Below are 21,511 nucleotides of genomic sequence, written 5' to 3'. Positions count from 1 at the left end.
TGAGCATGTATATGTAATTCGAAAGATGTGATGTGTGTGGGGACCTTCTCCCACGTGTTTGCCCACGTGTACCTTCACGCGTCTATCCACGTGGCAGTACCCTTGTTGGACCACGTGTCACTCCATGCGTTACTGCCTGGACAACCTTCGAGGCACCCAAGAACATTCTATCTGAACCATTTAGGGCCATTGAGCGAACCACACCTTCTTGACAACCCCAAATCCTCTTTGATATGTGAAATGACGGTTTTCTAACACTAGAGTGACTGATGGGACTTTCCCTCATCCTTACGTCTACATCAGTGGACCATCACACCTAGTCTCATACCTTCAACAGGCTGAAACGACAGCAAATTGCATCATGGCACGTTGTCTAACACAACCACCAACCACCTTGAACTGCAATGATTGCCCTGTCACTTACTGCACAACCATTATTGCAATTTAGGTCAAGGTGTCAACTTTGCTCTACCGTGTTTTCCCCATTTGAGCACTATAAAAACCCTACTTAAACAGAACTCAGGTACACAATACAAAATGGCTAACATATCTCCTATCTTCCTAGAAAATGTTCCTATCCATTTTGTGTCTGACTTGAGTTTCGGAGGGTGTGTCTGAACAACCGTCTATACATCTCTTATGCAGGGAAAAAACTAGCTAGCCTCTAGTAGTTGGGTTAGAGCTTTCGCTGCCATAATCGAAGGAGAAGTATGACCTCAATTGACCTGGTATCAACAATGTGATGATTTTTATCTTGTGTTTTTGTTTTGTAAATTTTTCCCATTTTTCTTATGTAAGTGTATTCTAAGTGGAATAAAGGAATAGTTGGTTTTCTCTAACTAGAAATGAGTTGGCTTATTTGGTTCTTGATGATCCTCCTTGTTACCAACATGATTATCTCTTTCCTAAGGGATCCCAATTTTCACCTTTGAAATCCTTCAATTTTAAGACGTGGCTATGCTGGGTTGATTGTTCCATATATAGATTGGTAATTGAATCTGTTACCTCTTTGATTGATTCATATTTCTATTTCTATCATATCCACAAAAAAATGTTATATTTAATCTTGAATTTACTGTAGCTTTCATAGCGATTATACACAATAAACTCTTGAGAATATTCATCTCATCTCAACCCATTTACTATTTTATTCCTAATATTTGGTCCCTAATGGAACCTATAATAAGATTTTTCTTAGTGAAATTGGGAGAAAATGGTGTTAGAAGCTAAACCCATCCATGTATTGTTATAAATGGAAAACGAACCTCATGTATGAGAAGCAGAAATTTTGTTTTGCAATTGTTTTTTAAAATAGTTTATTATTTCTTAGAATAAAAAATAGAAACTGTTTTCTATCCTTAAAAACAAAAAAATAAGATATTCTTAAAGTATATTTTTTAGGTATTTTTAATTGTTTTTATTTGGTTTTTTATGATTTTTATTAAAAAATAATAATTATATATATAAATAATTAAAAATGAACAAATTAATAAAATTTATTTTTAAAATATGGAAAATGTGTTAACAACATTTTCAAGTTTTTAAACACACTTATTTTTTTTTTTTTAGAAAGGGAAACTATTTTTCACATTCCAAAATTCTTGTATAATTTTTAAAAATAGAAAACAATGTTTTGAGGACTTTTTTTTTCGTTTCAAAATAAGGCCTTTTATGAAAACATATGGTAATTATTTCAAGTTATTTTAATTTGCTTTTTAAATATTTTTTTAAAATAATTATATGAATATGAAAAATAATTGAAAATAAAGTATTTTGGATAAAAATTATTTTTTAAAAGTATTTAATTATATAGAAATCAGAAACACACATTTATTTTTAATAAACGTCACATAATTATGTTATTATCTTTAAAATCCGTTTGTCAAGGGTTATTTTTTGAATAAGTGTTCCGAACACGCTTTCAAAGTCCTAAATGATTCCTTTGGAGGAATTAGAGAATTAAAAAAGGCATGCGGGTGTGGAATTTTAAGGGTTGCTTGGAATCTTGGGGCACAGGGAGAAATAAGACTTAGCTTTGTCTTTGATAGAAAAATGTTGATCAATTTGATGGAAATTTGATAGAGAAGGGTCCCACTTTTTAGGTTCCAACCCCACATTAGACGAGACAAAAGGTCATAGTTCGCTATTATCTTATGGAGTAACATTTGATAATTAATTATTCTAAAAATACTTTCAAAAAATATATTTTTATTAAAAATATTTTTAGTAGAATTATGTGAAACTTATTCTTAATGTTTTAAATTATTTTCACTAATTTTCTAAAAATTGTTTTAAAAATAATCATATAAATATTAAAAATATTATTTTTAAAATATACTGAAAAATATATAAAAAAAAAAAAAGTTGAAAAACGTTTTTTATTTCTAAACAGATTTTTATTTTATAAATATCATAAAATAATTTTTAAAAATTATTCTTAAAAAGTTGAGTGATATGTTACACATAAGGGCCATTCACGTTTATATTGGACTTTAAAAAAATCAAGATTAGGGTCTCCAATGATGGCAAATTATTCCTCAATGGATTCAGTAAATGTATGTCTATATAAAACGAAATCCAAATTGAAAGCATGAATGTTTTCTTCTTAGGGAATCCAAATGTCAAGGAGCTTTTCTCAACTCAACTTCTCACTTCCATTATTTTTTCAAATAAAATTTTAATTTTTAAATAATATATAAATAATTATTTTTATTTTTATAATTATTTTAAATTTCAATAACTAATAACTAATAACTTTTCGGATTCAATGATCGATCCGATTCTGAAAACATCGCTAGTCAAAACAACCTTCTCATAGTTGTAAAAATGATCTTCCTCCTTAATTTTAGGGACACGTGACTAGGTTCCGCCAATTTTACCCTTATTTTATTTCAGCTAAATTTCAACTACATTAGTTAAGACTTCTGACAGCTACATTGACTTATAGTTCATTGTTGAAAACAAAACAAAACAAAAATAGTTCATTGACACTGCTGATAAGGTAAGTGAACATGAGCAAGCTACCTTTGAGCATAATTCCAACATTAATAGAGTACACATTAAATTCTTACCCTGTCCCTGCTTTGTTTGTAAAATTACAACCATCATTTGGGTTGATTATTGTTACAATAAAAACCAAAATCATGTTCTATGATCCATGAAAATTTCTAGTTTGGCAGCTTTGATGACTAACAAGCTAACATATTACGTGAATGTCATAATATATGCAAATAATTTGAAGATTATTTCAATTTTTAACTTTGAGCTGCAAGCAGTTCCATAGAGTAATGGAGGACGCCACACAAGTTGCTTTTAGCTGCAAAGCCAAATATTCAAAACTTGATACTCTCCATTGAAATTTCCCATGACAAAGCCGTATTAGCAAATGGACTAACAATGGTAATTACAGATTTTCAAAGAAATGCAAATGTCTATAGCAATTATTTTGTTTTAGGAGCTCGTGTCCCTTAATTGTCTTTTCCATGTATGATTCAAATTCCCGTTGATATCCAATTACTTCTGCTGATAAGTTCAGCAATATTTTGCAATCCTTCAATGAACTGAATAAAAACGTTTTAACATATATTTACAATGACAAAAGTTATCTACACCATCTGAAAAGGTCAGCTGGATTTAATAATTTTTCCTGTTGAAGAAAAACGGAAATTTTCATGGAGATCTGGCGCTCAACAATCTTATTTCCTCGATCAAACTGCCCAAGTTACAGTAGGAGGAACCACCTTCGCTCACAGATTTTTTAGCTGAGGTCGCCATGGTATCAGCTGCTTTCATGAATTCAGCCCTCTTCTCTTCCATCAAATCTCTCACCATCTTCTCAATGGTGACTCTATCGCAAGTGTCTTTCATGTCCATACCCAGCTTCCAAACATGGCTCACGAACCTACTGTTGATCTGCTGGTCAGCAAAGTAGGGCCAGCATATCATTGGCAGGCCCGCGACTATACTCTCAAGTGTGGAGTTCCACCCACTGTGGGTCAGAAACCCACCCACAGCTGGGTGTTGCAGGACCTCTTCTTGTGGAGCCCAGCCGACTACATAACCCCTATCCTTTGTCCCTTCCAAGAGTTCCGCCGGAGTCTGACGCTCTTCATCTTTCCCGACAAGAGCATCTGGTCGTATGACCCAGAGGAAGCGGCTACCGCTATTGACCAAACCGTGCCAGAACTCTCTCAGCTCGTCCTTTGTAATAATAGCTAAACTACCGAAGCTTACGTAGATGACAGATTTCGGGGGCTGGCGGTCAAGCCACGGTATGCAGCTTTTGTCTTCTTTCCGGAAACTGTTGGAAGACTGGCACGTGGAAGTTTCAGATGCGAGCTTGGATTTGAGGTGTGCGTGGAGAGGTCCAATGGCGTAGGTTCTCGGATAGTGATCGCGTATTTGAGAGAGAACCGGCCCTTCTAGATCATCAAACGTGTTGATAACGAGCGAGTGGGCTCGCTGGGCCTGTCGAAAAATTTTCATTAGATGTTGGAGACCTGGGTAAGCCACGTCATTGACTCGGCCCGAACTTGGGAGGTCTCGACGTCGAAGAAAGCCTTCCATGCCGGGCACACTGACTACTAGCCGATCCATATCATCACCTGGAATTTAGTTACAATCCAGCCAATTTGTAACCAGAAAAAATAATAATAATAATAATGATAATAAATAAATAAAAATTGGTAGCCAATTTGTGACCAGAAAAAAAAAAAAATAATAATAATAATGATAATAAATAAATAAATAAATAAAAATTGCAGAAACCACGATGAAGGGCGTTTCTAATGGAATCCAAACCAGAAAGTGTACCTGTGATAGGGACTTCGCCAGCTTCAATGAGTTGGGGGAAAGAGAAATATGCCCAGAAGGAACAAGCACTGATAGCACAGAAAATAACGATGGGGAGTCCGACTTCGTTAGCAACATCAGTTGCAAAACTCATGAGCTGATCTGCCATGATGCAGGTCAGAGGCGGGCGAGTGTCGGAAGTACTGCGGCACCACGAAATCATCATCTCCATAAAGAGTGGTGCGGTTGTAGTTTTCACTCCATCAACAATATCCAAGAATTGTTCAGCGGTGCGAGGATGCTCCATCGGCAGCCCATCGGAAATTGTCTCAAACCGAAAGCCGGGATAGCGTGAGAACCTGGCCTGAACATTGGAGTAAGAGAGGAGGCAGTGGTGGGGGTAGTGGCAGTTTAGGAAGGTGACTTGGATGCCGGCGAGGCAAAGAAGTTCGGCGAGCTTGAGCATGGAGTTGACGTTGCCTTGGAGGGGGAAAGGGAGGATGAGAACATGAGGAGAGACCGACCGTTGATCCATTTGACTACCAACTATGCACTTTGTGTGATTTGTAGATATACATGGTTTGTAAGCCATATATCTTGAAGGATAGACACATTGCCGACAACTCACTAATAAAGCAAATAATCCCGTTGAATAAGGAAACAATCCCATTGGATTTTGGATCTGTCATATAAAAAAGTTGAGATGATATCAAAGGAAGTTATCGGTGGACTGCATCAATAATTCCTATAATTGCTCAGTTTATATTAAGTAACCTTATGACAAAACCTCTCATCATGTATGTGTAACACTCTTTTTTTTTTTTTTTTTTTACTTTAAGAAAATATACAGCCCATTTCATCAAATTACTCAAACCATTTGCACTCACCACTCATTGATAAGCCTCTCATGAGGGATGGACACGTTGCTACTCTTTGTCGTTTACCACCACCACTTTTTCAAGGGTCCGCTAGTGGCCCCTTGAAACCCCTAATACAGACTTGTAGATGTAGATTAAACTTAATTATTATACCTGGTTTCATTAGTTAATGGATTTCCCAAGCTTTAAAGAACACATCTTAACTAATTAATTAACATTAATTTAAAATATATGGGTCTGATTCATGGTTGTCACTTTTCACTTTAAGATGGCAACAAATTCAATTACCAGCGATTGAAACATAATAACCCAACAAGAAGTTTTAAACCTCAAGGATTTTGAAAGTGAAAATTGGGATAACTCAGGAAGGAGAGCATCATATCGGTAACAAGAAGGATCATCAAGAATCAAATAAACCAACTCATTTCTAGTTAGAGAAAATCGACTATTCCTTTATTCCACTTAAAATACACTTACATAACAAAATTAAAGGGGAAATTTTGCAAAACAAAAACACAAGAGGACACAAGTCATTACATCACATCCTTTAGATTGCCTATACATGACCAATCTATCAAAAACAATAATAAGCCATCAACATAATAGCAAAATATAAAAGATTTGACCAGTGACTTAGCCAGAAATTTCAATGGCCTTGACCTCAGCCTTCTTCACCTCTTCTTTCGGAACCATCACAGTCAGCACGTCATTCTCCATGCAAGCTTTGACCTCATCTGTCTTGGCATTTTCTAGCAACCTGAATCTGCGAAGAAACCTCCCACTGCTCCTTTCCACGCGATGCCACTTGTCGTTCTTCTCCTCTTGCTCCTTACTCCTCTCTCCACTGATTTGAAGCACTCTTCCCTCTTCAACCTCCACTTTCACTTCCTCCTTCCTCAGCCTTGGAAGATCCGCCTTGAAAATGTGAGCTTCTGGCGTCTCTTTCCGGTCAATACATGTGTTAGCGAAGGCCGAGGTTTCACTAACAATGCTGGGAATGTTGGAAAGAGTGGTGCTAAAGGGAAAGCCTTCGAAAGGATCCTAGATATCTAGGGAGAAGGGATCGAAGATGCTACTTCGTCGACCACCACCCAGAACCCTTGGAATGAGCGACATTTTTTATGAATGTTGTTGCATTGATATGCTTTCCTGGATGCAAGCTTCTAACAATTTCTTGATGATGAAACTAACGGAGAGGGCCTTGCTATATATTGGATGTGAGAGAGAACTGTGGTACTTTCTCAACGTTTCTGAGATATTTCCTATTTGGATAGGAATGAGACGTTTCTGCAATCTTCTGGCATCTTTCAGCGTCTATCGGCCTTTTTTCCTTCTTGGGCTCAGTCCACAATTTCAGGCCCATTTCCAAATGTCCATACCGTCATGAGCCTAATGAGACCATGGGGCCTTTAACAGCAAAAGGAATTTAATGGGCCATCGGCTACTTTTAAGGATTTATTACTTGTTAGTATAGAGTATATTAAAGCATCCCATGAGTGTGGGGACTGATTTGACACGAACTAGCCGAGAACATATCCAATCCAAATTCTATGAGGGTGAGTTAAATCTAATCCAATTTGTAATCTAATTCAATTTTTTATAACTTTCAACAACTTAATTTGCAATTTGAATTGTATTTTGATAAAAAAAAAATGTTAATCCAAATTAAAATTTATATTTGTTTTATACGAGGAAAAAATTATCAAATTTTATTTTAATTTTAATAATATGTTTTATTAAATAGGATTTTTATATAATTGTTGATTTTAATTAGGAAGTCTTTATTTGATTTTAATATGAGCGTGTAAAAAGATAATATATTTTAGTAATAAATATTAGAGTTATACTACAATGTGTGTTATTTAAGGGCAAAGTTTGAGAATCCTTTAAACTTCTTATTTTAAAGCTTCTAAACATATAAAAGACAAAGAAAATTTAGAACCCTAAAAATCTATTATCTTTCTTCAAAATTGTTATCATTTCTCCCATGTAGTTTCACTCTATCTCAATCTTTCATTTCATTGAATAATTAATTTATCTTTTTTATACAAAAGATTGATTATAAACTTTTAAATTTCTATCTAAGAACATTCTAAATAAATTATTTTTTTTATTACGATGAATTGTTTATTTATTTGAATGATAATTCTTCTATATGCTTGTTAATTTGATCAAACTGGTATTTACTAATTTGAATTTAATCCATTTAAAAAAAAGATTAAATTAGACCTGAGCAAATGAACTTTAAGTATAAGTTAATCTCGAGTTGATTGGTATCTCAATCTAATATTTACTCAAATTAAACCCCAAATTGTATAGTATTACTAACTTTGTTCTAAGTCATTAAAATGAAATATGTAATCTATTAAATTTTCCTAGAAGTTGGTGTGATTTGATTTAGTTAGGTTTTTAACTGATTGAGGAACCGAATAGAATTAGTCAATTTTCATTAAATTATTATCAATTTTTTTTACTGGCCCAAACTACTCAATTTCACATATGTTTGATTTGGTTTGGTTCAATTCATTGGCTTTGAGGCAAAATCGAGCTTTACCTCTTTTTTTTTTCTTTATTTATTTATTTTTTTCCCTTGGCCAGTCCTAGATTCCCGTTCATGGTGAAAGCCTTACGGACTCATCAGGCTATGCTGAGAATAAAAAAGGTCCATGGGCCATATAATTGTGGATTAAATAGAGGTGGATGGAGGAAGGTGGTAGAAGATTGTAGAAATTTCAGTCTCCTACCTACCAAATCCAGAATGGGGCAAAAGAATGTCAGAAGAGTCCGGATAACACCAGAATCCTGTGTTACGTGTACGTCCTATATGTACCAATCTCCTACACATCAGAGGATAAGCATTAGAGCTTGCGTCTGAAAATTTTCTAATTGCATCAGCCAATCAATTCAAAGATGTCGCTCATTTCAAGTGTTCTTGGTAGTGGCGGCCGAAGCAACATCTTCGATCCCTTTTCTCTGGACATCTGGGATCCCTTTGAAGGATTTCCCTTCACCACCCCTCTCGCCAACGTCCCCCCCCCCCTCACTCGCGAGGCCTCTGCCTTTGCAAACCACGTAGAATAAATTATAGTTTTAATGTTAAATGTATTATCATTTATCTCATTAATTCTTACTTTTATTTTTTTATATTTATCTTCTTAATTTATTTAATTTTGAATATTTTTATTTTAAAATATTAAAAATATAAATTTATTCAAAAATTAATAAAATATAAAAAAAGTTATTGAAGTTGTAATATTTTATAAATTAAAATTAATTTGATAAGATAAATTTTTAATAATTTTAATTATTTGAATAAATTAAGATCAAATAGTAAAAAGTTGTTATCACAAATTTATCATAAAATTTTAAAAATTAAATTTCAAATAAATATGTTATATAAATATTTAAAATAATTTAATTTTTATTTAAAATGAAATAAAATATGTTTCGATAGAAGTAGTTTTTAATTTTTAAAATAAATGAATATAAATATATTAAAAGAAATTATCTTTTGAATTATGTGACTCATTGAGGGAAAAAACGTATGAAAAATATTTATTAATTTTTTTAAAATTAATAAATATTTTTCATACGTTTTTTCCCTCCCACATAATTCAAAAGATAATATTTGTTGAAATTACAAAATAAAATAAAATAAAATAGTTAAAGCTAAAAAGGAATTAAAAAAAAAAATTGTATTAGTAAAATTTTTTTATAAAGGAAACAAATCACAAGTTGCAAGAAGAAAGAGTCAAATTCTTTTAATTAAGCAATCAAATCTTAAAATTTTTAATTTAATTTCTTTAACTTCACCTAATGGTAACTTTTTCCTATGAAAGATGAGAAATATAGCTTCACTAGAGGAAAGACGTTTCATAACAAGGAAAAAGAATTCACACAGACTCTTCACCACCCTCAAAATTCAACAAAATTATTTAGGAACAAACTCACATCATCATTCATTAAATTGCGATAAGAATTATAATGAATATGACACGTTGCAATTATTTTTTTTTTGTTGTTGTGTTGCTTATTTTTGTACCATTTCTAAAATCGTCTCTTTCGCTGAAATGATCGACATCCGTAGAGACTTAAAGTTTGTTCAATCTTATAATTTTAGTGTAACAAAAAAGGGGAAATTTTCATGGAAATCAGGTGCTCAACAATCTTATATCCTCGATCAAACTGTTCAAGTTACAGGATGAGGACCCACCTTCACCCACACATTTTTTAGCTAATGTGGCCAAGGTATCAGCTGCCTTCATGAATTCATCCCTCTTTTCTACCATTAAATCTCTCACCATCTTCTCAACGGTAACTCTATCACAACTGTCTTTCATGTCCATTCCAAGCTTCCAAACATGGCTCACGAACCTACTGTTGATCTGCTGGTCAGCAAAGTAGGGCCAGCATATCATTGGCAGGCCCTCCACTATACTCTCAAGCGTGGAGTTCCACCCACCGTGGGTCAGAAACCCACCCACGGCTGGGTGTTTCAGAACCTCTTCTTGGGGAGCCCAGCCCACTACATAACCCCTATCTTTTGTCCCTTCCAAGAGTTCTGCCGGAGTCTGACGCTCTTCATCTTTTCCGACAAGAGCATCTGGTCGTATGACCCAGAGGAAGCGGTTACCGCTATTGACCAAACCGTGCCAGAACTCTCCCAGCTCGTCCTTTGTAATAATAGCTAAACTACCGAAGCTTACGTAGATGACAGATTTCGGGGGCTGGCGGTCAAGCCACGGTATGCAGCTTTTGTCTTCTTTCCGGAAACTGTTGGAAGACTGGAACGTGGAAGTTTCAGATGCGAGCTTGGATTTGAGGTGTGCGTGGAGAGGTCCAATGGCGTAGGTTCTCGGATATTGATCGCGTATTTGAGAGAGAACCGGTCCTTCTAGATCATCAAACGTATTGATAACGAGCGAGTGGGCTCGCTGGGCCTGTCGAAAAATTTTCATTAGATGTTGGAGACCTGGGTAAGCCACGTCATTGACTCGGCCCGAACTTGGGAGGTGTCGACGTCGATGAAAGCCTTCCATGCCAGGCACACTGGCTACCAGCCGATCCATATCACCACCTGGAGATTAGTCATAATCTAGCCAGTTTGTAATTAACCAGGGGAAAAAAAATAAGAGAAAGAAGGGAAAAAAGAAAAAGAAACGAAGATAAAGAGCGTTTCTAATGGAATCCAAATCAGAAAGTGAACCTCTGGGAGGGACTTCGCCAGCTTCAATGAGTTGGGGTAAAGAGAAATATGCCCAGAAGGAACAAGCACTGATAGGACGGAAAATAATGACGGGAAGTCCGACTTCGTTGGCAACATCAATTGCGAAACTCATGAGCCCATCTGCTATGATACAGGTCAGAGGCGAGCGCGTATCAGACGCACTCCGGCACCACGAAATCATCATCTCCATAAAGAGTGGTGCGGTTGTAGTTTTTACTCCATCAACAACATCCAAGAATTGTTCAGCGGTGCGAGGATGCTCCATCGGCAGCCCATCGGAAATTGTCTCAAACCGAAAGCCGGGATAGCGTGAGAACCTAGCCTGAATATTGGAATAAGAGAGGAGGCGGCGGTGGGGATAGTGGCAGTTGAGGAAGGTGACTTGGATGTCGGCAAGGCAAAGAAGTTCGGCGAGCTTGAGCATGGAGTTGATGTTGCCTTGTATGGGGAATGGGAAGATGAGGACATGAGGAGAGACCGACCCTTGATCCATCCGACTTTTAGTTGACTATGATCTTTGTGTGATTTCCCGGTGGATACATGGTTTGTAACTTGTAATGCATATATAATGGATAGGCACATTGCTGGTCTTTGTCGTTTCCTACCACTACTTTTTTTTAAGGGCCACTCATCATTTAGCCATATATGATGAAGGATGGGCACACTGCTACTCTTTGTTGTATCCTATTGTCACTTACTGGTGGCCCCCAGCAGATTATTAATATTGTATCAGCAAAGTTTTCTTGCCACGCTATGTTGATAAAGTTTTAGCCTTCGCTTACCACCGCAAACCTATCTCCAGTCATATCCATAATGAGATCAACATGTTATCGATAAGTCTTAGGGTTGTTGTACCCACTGGGGGCACATACCCGCGTTTGACCCAATAATAAAATGATACGGGTAAATTAATTAAAGAATTTATAAAAACTTATCTTTGTACCTATTCTTCATTTTGGGTACTACTCACTGATCCCAATAATAAAATGATATGTGCAAAGTACATGTCATTAAAAAATTTATAAAAATTTATCAAACCTTCTTGATAAAAAATAATCACATACATTCCATATATATCTAAATATTACAACTTTTTTTTATTTATAATTTATTATTAAATATCAAATATAATTTGTTATTTAATGAATTACCTAACTCTATCTTAAAAAAGAAAATCCTACGAACTACCCTTATACTCTCATTATTCAAAAAGGAATACTAATTTAATATGAAAATTAAATAATTTCAATCACCATATTACAAAATATGAAGATGCATTTTGATAAATTAAAATTGAAGATCAAGTTTGAAACTTTTTGAAGAAGAAATTTTAAATTTTGTATTATATGAAGAGGGTGAAGGATTTCAAGTGATTACAAGTGCCAAAGGTAATATTTGATATTTTTTTATTTAAATATAAATTTTGTAGGTAGAAATATGATGTTAAATAACGAATATGTAATGATTTATAAAATTTAAATTTTAGAATTTTTTATGAGTTTATTATTAAATTTTGTTATCAAATTGTTATTAATATTTTTATATCTTTTTTTTTGTTCATAGATTAAATTTGAAAATGAAGTTTTATATCTTGAAGAAAACATTATATGAAGGATATCAAGTGATTACAAGTGTTAAAAGGTAACATTTGATATATATTTTTTTTCATTTATATATAATTATTATAGGTAGAAATGACATGTTAAATGACATTTAAATATGTAATGATTTATAACATTTATATTTTTGAATTTTTTTTATGAGTTATTATTAATCAAATTGAGACCATTTAGTCATTTGTTAAGAAATTGTCATCAATATTTTTTATATTAGTATTTTGTGTATTTGTAGATTAAATTTGAAGATGAAGTTTTATATATCTTTAAGAAAAAAAAAAGTGAGAGGGGATATGAAAATTGTGAGAGGGGGTACGAACAATGTGAGATGGGGTATGAATTTTGTGAGATGAGGTACGAACTTTGTGAGATAGTGCATAAACTTTGTGAGAGATAGTACGAATTTTGTGAGAATGGGTATGAACTTTTGTGAAAGAGAGTACGAATTTTGTGATAAGGGGTACGAACTTTGTGAGAAATTGTACAAATTTTGTGATAATGGGTACAAACTTTGTGAGAAATTGTACAAATTTTGTGAGAAGTGGTACAAACTTTGTGAAAAAAAGTACGAACTTTGTGAGAGATGGTACAAAACTTTGTGATAGAGGGTACGAACTTTGTGAGAGGTGGTACGAACTTTGTGAGATGAGGTACGAACTTTCTGAGAGAGTGTACGAATTTTGTGAGAATAAGTAAGAATTTTGTGAGATAAGGTACGAACTTCGTGAGAGGGATACGAACTTTATGAGAAATGGTACAAACTTTGTGAGAGAGGGTATGAACTTTGTGAGAGATTGTACGAATTTTATAAGAGAGTATACGAACTTTGTGAGAGGGTCCAGATTGAACCACCTTCATCCAATGGCCAAGAATGTTTTTTCGATAGGTACTGAAGTGGTACCGTAGAATTTTGGTAAGTCTTAAATTACTTTTTATCTTTTTTCAAAAGTGCTTTCGTGGACATGACAGCGCCACTTCCAAGTATTTTTAATTAAAAGGGTTTTGCACTTTTTTTTTTTTCACATAAGTATATTTTTCTTGCAAAACTATATAATTATTCTCAGAATAATTATATTTGTAAATTTTTTTCCCATAATTTCACCTATGTGTAATTTGGATTAGATATCCATTTTTGTTGCAGTGTCCTTCTATGTTTTAATTTCTTTAATTTTTGGATTTCTCAATCTTTAGAAAAACCATCTTAACTAATTGTCTGTAATTCTTAATTAAGAATGGTTTATAGTTATCACTTGCACTTCAAGAGGTAACAAATTCAATTGCCAACCTGTGAAACATAATAACCCAACAACCACATTTTAAAATTTCCAGATTCTGAAGGTGAAAATGGGGATCATTTAGGAAAGAAAGAATTATGTTGGTAACAAGAGGGATCATCAAGAACCAAATAAGCCAACTCATTTCTAGTTAGGGAAAAGTGAAAACCAACTATTCCTTTATTCCACTTCAAATACACTTACATAACAAAATCGAAGGGGAAATTTTGCAAAACAAAAACACATGGGAGAACATAAATCATTACATCACATCCTTTGGATTGCCTATACATGTAACATGACCAACCCATCAGAACAATAAACCATCAACAGTATAACAAATTAGAAAATATCAGACCAATGACTTAGCCTGAAATTTCAATGGCCTTGACCTTGGCCTTCTTCACCTCTTCCTTCGGCACCATCATAGTCAGAACGTCATTCTCCATGCTAGCTTTGACCTCATCTATCTTGGCATTTTCTTGCAACCTGAATCTACGAAGGAACTTCTCACTGCTCCTCTCGACACAATGCCACTTGTTGTTCTTCTCCTCCTAATCCTTACTCCTCTCTCCACTGATTTGAAGGACTCTTCCCTCTTCAACCTCTACTTTTACTTCCTCCTTCTTCACCCTTGGAAGATCCGCCCTGAAAACATGAGCTTCTGGCTTCTCTTTCCAATCAATTCTCGTGTTGGCGAAGGCCAAGGTTTCACTTACAGTGCTGGGAATGTTGAAAAGAGAAGTGCTAAACGGAAAGCCTTCGAAAGGATCCCAGAGGTCTAGGGAGAAGGGATCAAAGATGCTGCTCCATCGACCACCACCCCGAACACTTGGAATGAGCGACATTTTCTATGGATGTTGAATTGATTTACTTTCTTGGACGCAAGCTTGTAACGATTTCTTAATGATCAAACTAATGGAGAGGACTTGCTATATATTGGACGTGATAGAGAACTGTGGCACTTTCTCGACGTTTCCAAGATATTTCTTGTTTGGATAGGAACGAGACGTTTTTGCAATTTTCTACCACCTTCCATCATCTACTTATACATTTTCAACCAGGCCTTAATCCACAATCTCAGGTCCATTTCCAAACATCCTTACCGGCACGAGCCCTAATGGGACTACTAGGTTTTTCAAGCCCATCGATTACTTTTCGTCAATCACACGCTCCTCCTGGGCTTACTTTTGTTCTTTTTTTCAAATGGTTGCCCCTTTTTATTGATTATTTTTTAGTTAAAGAAATGGTGAAATCAAATGGACTTGCATTTAAAATCTTGTGCAAAAGATACCTGAGTGCAAATATTAATAATTATTTTATTATTATTTGGGAAAATTGGGATAAAATATTATAAAATAAAAATATTTCAGAAATAGGAATAACTTTCTAGTTTTTGAATTTAAAAGACTAAAATATATATTATAAAATCGAAATGTCATATAAACAAAAAAATTAATATTATAAAAATAAAATATTATATAAATTTGTATTATAGCAATATGTATTTATATTCCAATAGTATTTCAAAACATAATAAATTTAAAGTATTTTCTTAAATTTATATTCCACTACTGTTGATAAAGTTTTAGCCTTCGCTTACTACAGCAAACCTATCTCCAGTCATATCCATATTGAGGTTAACTTGTTATCATAAGTCTTAAGTTACTTTTTATCTTTTTCCAAAAAGTGTTTTCGTGGACACGACAACACACTTCCAGTTAAAGAAAACCAACTATTCCTTTATTCCACTTGAAATATGCTTACGTAACAAAATTAAAGGGGAAATTTTGCAAAACAAAAACACATGGGAGAACATAAATCATTACATCACATCCTTTGGATTGCCTATACATGACCAATCTATAAAAACAATAATAAGACATAACTGTATAGCAAATTAGAAAATATTAGACTAGTGACTTAGCCAAAAATTTCGATGGCCTTGACCTCAAGCTTCTTCACCTCTTCCTTCGGCACCGTCACAGTCAGAACACCATTCTCCATGCTAACTTTGACCTCATCTATCTTGGCATTTTTTGGCAACCTGAATCTACGAAGGAACTTCCCACTACTCCTCTCGACGCGATGCCACTTGTCGTTCTTCTCCTCCTACTCCTTACTCCTCTCTCCACTGATTTGAAGGACTCTTCCTTCTTCAACCTCTACTTTCACTTCCTCCTTCTTCACCCCTGGAAGATCCGCCCTGAAAACATGAGCTTCTAGTGTCTCTTTCCAGTCAATTCGCGTGTTGGCGAAGGCCAAGGTTTCACCTATAGTGTTGGGAATGTTGGAAAGAGATGTGCTAAACAAAAAGCGTTCGAAAGGATCCCAGAGGTCTAGGGAGAAGGGATCAAAGATGCTGCTTCGTCGGCCACCACCCAGTACACTTGGAATGAGCGACATTTTCTATGAATGTTGAATTGATTTGCTTTCTTGGATGCAAGCTTGTAACAATTTCTTGATGATCAAACTAATGGAGAGGACTTGCTATATATTGGACGTTATAGAGAACTATGGCACTTTCTCGACGTTTTCGAGATATTTCTTGTTTGGATAAGAACAAGACATTTCTGCAATCTTCTACCACCTTCCATCATCTACCTATACTTTTTCAACCTAGCCTTAATCCACAATCTCAGGTCCATTTCCAAATATCCTTACTAGCACGAGCCTAAACGGGACTACTAGGTTTTTCAGGCCCATCGATTACTTTTCGTCAATCACACGCTCCTTCTGGGCTTACTTTTGTTCTTTTTTTAAAAAGTCTGCCCTTTTTTATTGATTATTTTTTAATTAAAGAAATAGTGAAATCAAATGGACTTGCATTTAAAATCTTGTGCGAAAGATACGTGAGTGCAAATATTAATAATTCTTTTATTATTATTTGGAAAATTTGGGATAAAATATTATAAAATAAAAATATTTCAAAAATAGGAATAACTGTAACGTCCAAGTTTTTTTTTTGGGTAGTTTAGGAAATTATTAATAATAATTAAATAATTTAATTAATTAATTTAATAAAATGGAAGAGAGGTGAAAAGGTAATTTTATGAATAAATACCCTAGGTATAAATTAGAATTCTGTTCTTCCTATTCTTTTCTGAATCGCGTTCTTTTTCATAGAGAGTTCCTAAGAACGTAAGATTGGAGTCGGATTTCAGGGATTGAAGAACAGATTCCTATAGGTAAGATTCTAACCCCTAGATTAATATTTTAGATTCATTAGTTAATTTCAAGCACTTTAGATATTTTTTGGAAAACCCAAATCTAGATTAAGGTTAGTTTATTATTGTTTTTTAATTCATTTTAATATCAAAATAGTGAAAATTTAAGATTTTGATTTATTGTTGGAATTTGGGAGATCTTAAGTTTTTTTTAGATGAAAAAAAGAAAAGTCTTGGGAAGATTTCAATTTAAACTAGGGTTAATTTATTTTATTAATAATAATAATAATAAATAAATAAATATATTGTTAATTGTGGCTTAAAGGATTTTAAAAATACAATTTGATTTAACAAAAAAAAAGAACGCGTATGCACTGGAAAATAGAAGGTTGGTGGAAAAAAAAAACATGTGTACGCTGGTTGCATGCGTGTGGGAACTGTGCATCCACTTTTTTTTTGTAAGGATTTCATGGTTGAAATCTAGTTGGTGGATTTTCACAAACTCTATTATTAGACTTTGATGGATACTTGGTATGTAATATTTAATAGTAGCAGGACTCCGTATTATTAGACTTTGATGGGTACTTGAGTACTAAGTACTGTATTAAAGAAGATATGAAAGTGAGAAAATATAATTTCTAAATAAAAGAAAGTAAAGTTTTTGGTATTATAATTATATTAATGATGGGTGTAAGTTAATAAATAGCATAGAATTTAATCAGTGAAATAAATTACAATTTAATTAAATTATGTTGTGTCCCAATAAATAAATTGAAAATAAAATTTAAGTTTTATATGAATTAGAAATTTATTAAATTTTCTAAAATAGGAATGGATTAAATTATCTTTCATAATTAAAAAAAAAAAAACATTAATTTGAATACCTAAAATTTTAGAATTGTCAAACCTATAATTTTAGATAAATAGTAATGGTTATTTCTCTTACATTTTGTTAGGTGAAGAGTAGATTTTCAGGATTATTTTTCTCCAAAGTTTTTGAGGACTTCTTTTGAGGTAAGAGAAATTAATGTAATTATTATTTTTTTTAGAAACAATTTTTTATATACATCTTTTGGAAATATTTTGAATTAATCTTTGTTTTATGCATGGATCAAATATGTTTTGTATGAAAAGTATGTTAGAACTTTATATTTTGTTTACAACAGAGAAATGTGGAGATATTATGTTTTGCAAATTCGAACAATTGAAATAAGTGTTTGACTCTGGTTTATTTGGTCTTTGTCAACGGGATATAATAGTTGACTTATGACTTTTTGACCTTTGTCAACGGGATATAATAGTTGACCTTTACATTTCTTGGTGAAGAATGTAATTGATTTGGACTACAGTCTCTAAGGATTTGGTTAGAGGTTACTAGTACTAGTAGTGTTTGATTCTGTCCACGTTAAAGGAACAATTTGAGGCTAGGCACCTATTTGAAAAGTTTCACCTAATTGGGCACTATTTGATGTTTGATGACCAGAGTAAATGTGTTATGACTGAATTTGATATGAAAATGTTTGAATCAGAAATGAAAATGTACAATTGAAAGTTTTGAATGTATTAACAAAGCTGACTCAAAAGTTTATGAAAATAATTAATTATAATATCTCTTATTTTGCAAGTGAACTTGAAATATTTGATCCATGGACTACATTAATGTTCCTTATTGGGCTTTGAGCTCATTCTTATTTGTTGATTACTTTTCAAGCACCCTTAGTTCGGGCGAGAAGTGATGGCTAGGTCGGGGAATGGTCATCATTAGGATTTTGCTTAGGATGTTATTTGAACATTGTTAGCTTATGAGTTTACGTTCCTTTGAATTATTTGGTTTTTGGAAGCTATTTAGATATTGAACTTTTAAATATTTTTTTTGATAAGTTTGAAGTTGAGATTTGGAGATTATGAAAATTTGTTAGCACTTGATTTATTTGAGTTTGTAATCTATTTGGATAATGGATTTTGGTTGATGGATGCTTAGTTTTAAAGTTAAGTTTGAAGATTTTAGAATTTTGTTCCGCTATCAGGTTACACTTTAAGCCTTCGGGTTGGAGGTGTGAAATGACCGTCACGCCCTTGGAGTGGGTCTTGGGGCGTGACAATAACTTTCTAGTTTTTGAATTTAAAAGACTAAAATATATATTATAAAATCGAAATGTCGTATAAACAAAAAATTTAATATTACAAAAATAAAATATTATATAAATTTGTATTCTAGCAATATGTATCTATATTCCAATAGTATTTCAAAACATAATAAATTTAAAGTATTTTCTTAAGGTAAAAAAAGAACCTAACATGTGCAAAATGCTTTAACTCGTACATGCTCTCATTAGATAAATTTAAATTTGATCATATTTTTTCAAGTACACCCATTGTTGGGAGGGATAATATTATTTGAGGATGTTGATTGATATCTATAATAGGGTTAGACTAGCAATTTTGTATGCTACTTCATAACAAAAGCTTGAAGTTTTTGTTTCAATAGTATATAATAAATCTTTATTCAATTTTAATGTTAGAAAATAAGAAGATAAGATGTTCTAATAATAAAAGTTGTAGGACGTTGAATGTCAAGATATTATTGAGCTATTGAAGATTAAGGAGAGTTATACCATACATTATTTAATGGCAAAGTTTTAAGGATACTTAAAGCTTACTATTTTAAGCTTCTAAACATATCAAAGAGAAATAATTTTGAAAACCCTAAAAATCTATTATCCTTCTTCAAAATTATCATAATTTCTCCCCATAGTTTCACTCTTTATCCCAACTTCTCATTTTAGGTGTACTTTTGTAATATTTTGCAAATGATTGATGGTAAACTTCTAAATTTCTTTCCAATGACATATTTTTTCTAATTGTGATGAGTTGTTTATTTATTTGAATGATAAATTATAAATACTGATGTCTTCTATATATTTGTTAATTTGACCATCCCGTTAAAACTCAATATATATTTACTAATTCAAACTTAACCCAATTTTAGAAAAATAAGATTGAATTGGGGTTAAGCAAATAAACTTTAATTATGAGTGAGTTGATTGATAACTCAAACTAATCCAGTCAAATTAAACCCTAAACTATATAGTATTGCTAACTTTATTCTAAGTCTTCAAAATAAAATTTGTGATCTATTAAATTTTCCGAGAAATTGATGGAATTTGATTTAGATAAGTTTGTAACTAAGCGAGAAATTAAATAGAGTTAATTGATTGTCATTAAATTTGGATCCTTTTTTTTTTTTTTTTTTTTTTGCAAATTTAATAATTACATAATGGAAGTGACAATTGCAAGCAATAATATAATAAATATTCTAATTTGAGAAAATTGGGATAAGAAATAATAAAATAAAAATATTTCAAAAATAAGAGTAACTTTCTAGTTCTTAAATTAAAAAAAAAAACTATATTTTATTAAATATAAGGAGACTTGCCACAAAAAATTACATTATAAAATCAAAATATCACATAAGCAAAAAATTTAATAGTATAAAAATCAAATATTAAATAAATATATAACTTAGTGTACCTAATTTAACTCCTAAAATCATTTATAAATATTTTTTATGAAATCCTAAAATTTATAATCTTTCTTTTCATCGGTCCACTCGATAACTTCAATCTTTTAAAATATTTTCTCATAATTTTCAACACCAATTTAACTTTTATAAGAACTTTGTTTTTTTTTTTTTACTTAATATTTTACAGTAAAAATAGTATTTTATGTGTTTTATATTTTTTTTAAGATTTTAATCAACATATTCTTGCAAATATTCTATTGTATTTTGGTTTCTTTCTATTAAATTCATGTTGAAAGACTGAGCTCAAAACATATTGAAATGCAAAAAGTATGAAACCACGACCGCTAATATTGTAAAGATGAATATGACTAAACTCATTTAGAATTTGGCTCTTTTTAAGCCCTCATTTTATTTGTACTAAGTTAAATCAATTAATGTCGTATTCATGGGATCTTCTCTAGAGTGTATAGAAGCTCTAGGAAGCATGAGACCATGTCCTACTTTAGGTTACATCAAACTTAGACCAAAAATCAAGAAATCCATACCATTGAGGTCATTCAATACAAAACACATAAGCTCCTAAAGAGATGTCAACTTGTTCTAATGTCTAAGATAAGTAATTTGATTTTCATCCGTTTAAAATATCAACAATTTGTAAATATCAAATTGAAATTTCAAGGTATATATATATATATATATATATATATATATATATATATATATATATATATATATATATATATTTTAATGTAATCAAATTTTAAATTTTAAAAAATTCAAAAATTTTGGGCTAATTGTTTTACCCATTTTTTTGGCCCAGCCCAAAATTTCCATCCATAGTGTAAGGCAGGGTTATAGACCCATTAGGCTATGCTTGACAATAAAAAGGTAGTGGGCCAATCTGTGGATAAAATGGAGGTGGATGAAGGAAGGTGGTAGAAGATTGTAGAAATTCCAGTCTCCTACCCACCAAATCCAGGATGGGGGAAAAGAATGTCAGAAGAGTCCGGATAACACCAGAATCCTGTGTTACGT

General features: G+C 32.7%; 2 protein-coding genes and 3 pseudogenes across 2 annotated transcripts; all 5 read right to left on the bottom strand.

Annotated features, from left to right (window-relative positions):
* Nucleotides 1-3,463: 3,463 nt before the first annotated feature.
* On the bottom strand, nucleotides 3,464-5,452 carry LOC117929387 (7-deoxyloganetic acid glucosyltransferase-like). Its single transcript, XM_034849691.1, has 2 exons — nucleotides 4,813-5,452; nucleotides 3,464-4,604 (listed from the first exon to the last, which is right to left on the bottom strand). Exons 1-2 carry the CDS (start codon nucleotides 5,381-5,383, stop codon nucleotides 3,670-3,672), a joined length of 1,506 nt encoding a protein of 501 aa, XP_034705582.1. The 5' UTR covers nucleotides 5,384-5,452; the 3' UTR covers nucleotides 3,464-3,669.
* Nucleotides 5,453-6,125: 673 nt separating this feature from the next.
* LOC117929091 lies at nucleotides 6,126-6,785 on the bottom strand (annotated as a pseudogene).
* A 2,968-nt stretch (nucleotides 6,786-9,753) lies between these two features.
* LOC117928588 (7-deoxyloganetic acid glucosyltransferase-like) lies at nucleotides 9,754-11,447 on the bottom strand. Its single transcript, XM_034848507.1, has 2 exons — nucleotides 10,876-11,447; nucleotides 9,754-10,746 (listed from the first exon to the last, which is right to left on the bottom strand). The coding sequence occupies exons 1-2, from the start codon at nucleotides 11,387-11,389 to the stop codon at nucleotides 9,821-9,823; spliced, it is 1,440 nt and encodes a 479-aa protein (XP_034704398.1). The 5' UTR covers nucleotides 11,390-11,447; the 3' UTR covers nucleotides 9,754-9,820.
* Nucleotides 11,448-14,151: 2,704 nt separating this feature from the next.
* LOC117928595 lies at nucleotides 14,152-14,634 on the bottom strand (annotated as a pseudogene).
* A 1,075-nt stretch (nucleotides 14,635-15,709) lies between these two features.
* Nucleotides 15,710-16,192, bottom strand: LOC117928596 (annotated as a pseudogene).
* Between the last annotated feature and the right edge of the window lie 5,319 nt (nucleotides 16,193-21,511).

This window comes from Vitis riparia, chromosome 13 (genome assembly GCF_004353265.1).
Source record: "Vitis riparia cultivar Riparia Gloire de Montpellier isolate 1030 chromosome 13, EGFV_Vit.rip_1.0, whole genome shotgun sequence".
NCBI classification, from domain to species: domain Eukaryota; kingdom Viridiplantae; phylum Streptophyta; class Magnoliopsida; order Vitales; family Vitaceae; genus Vitis; species Vitis riparia.
Note: the sequence above shows the minus strand (reverse complement) of the source record. Positions and strands in the feature narration are given on the sequence as shown.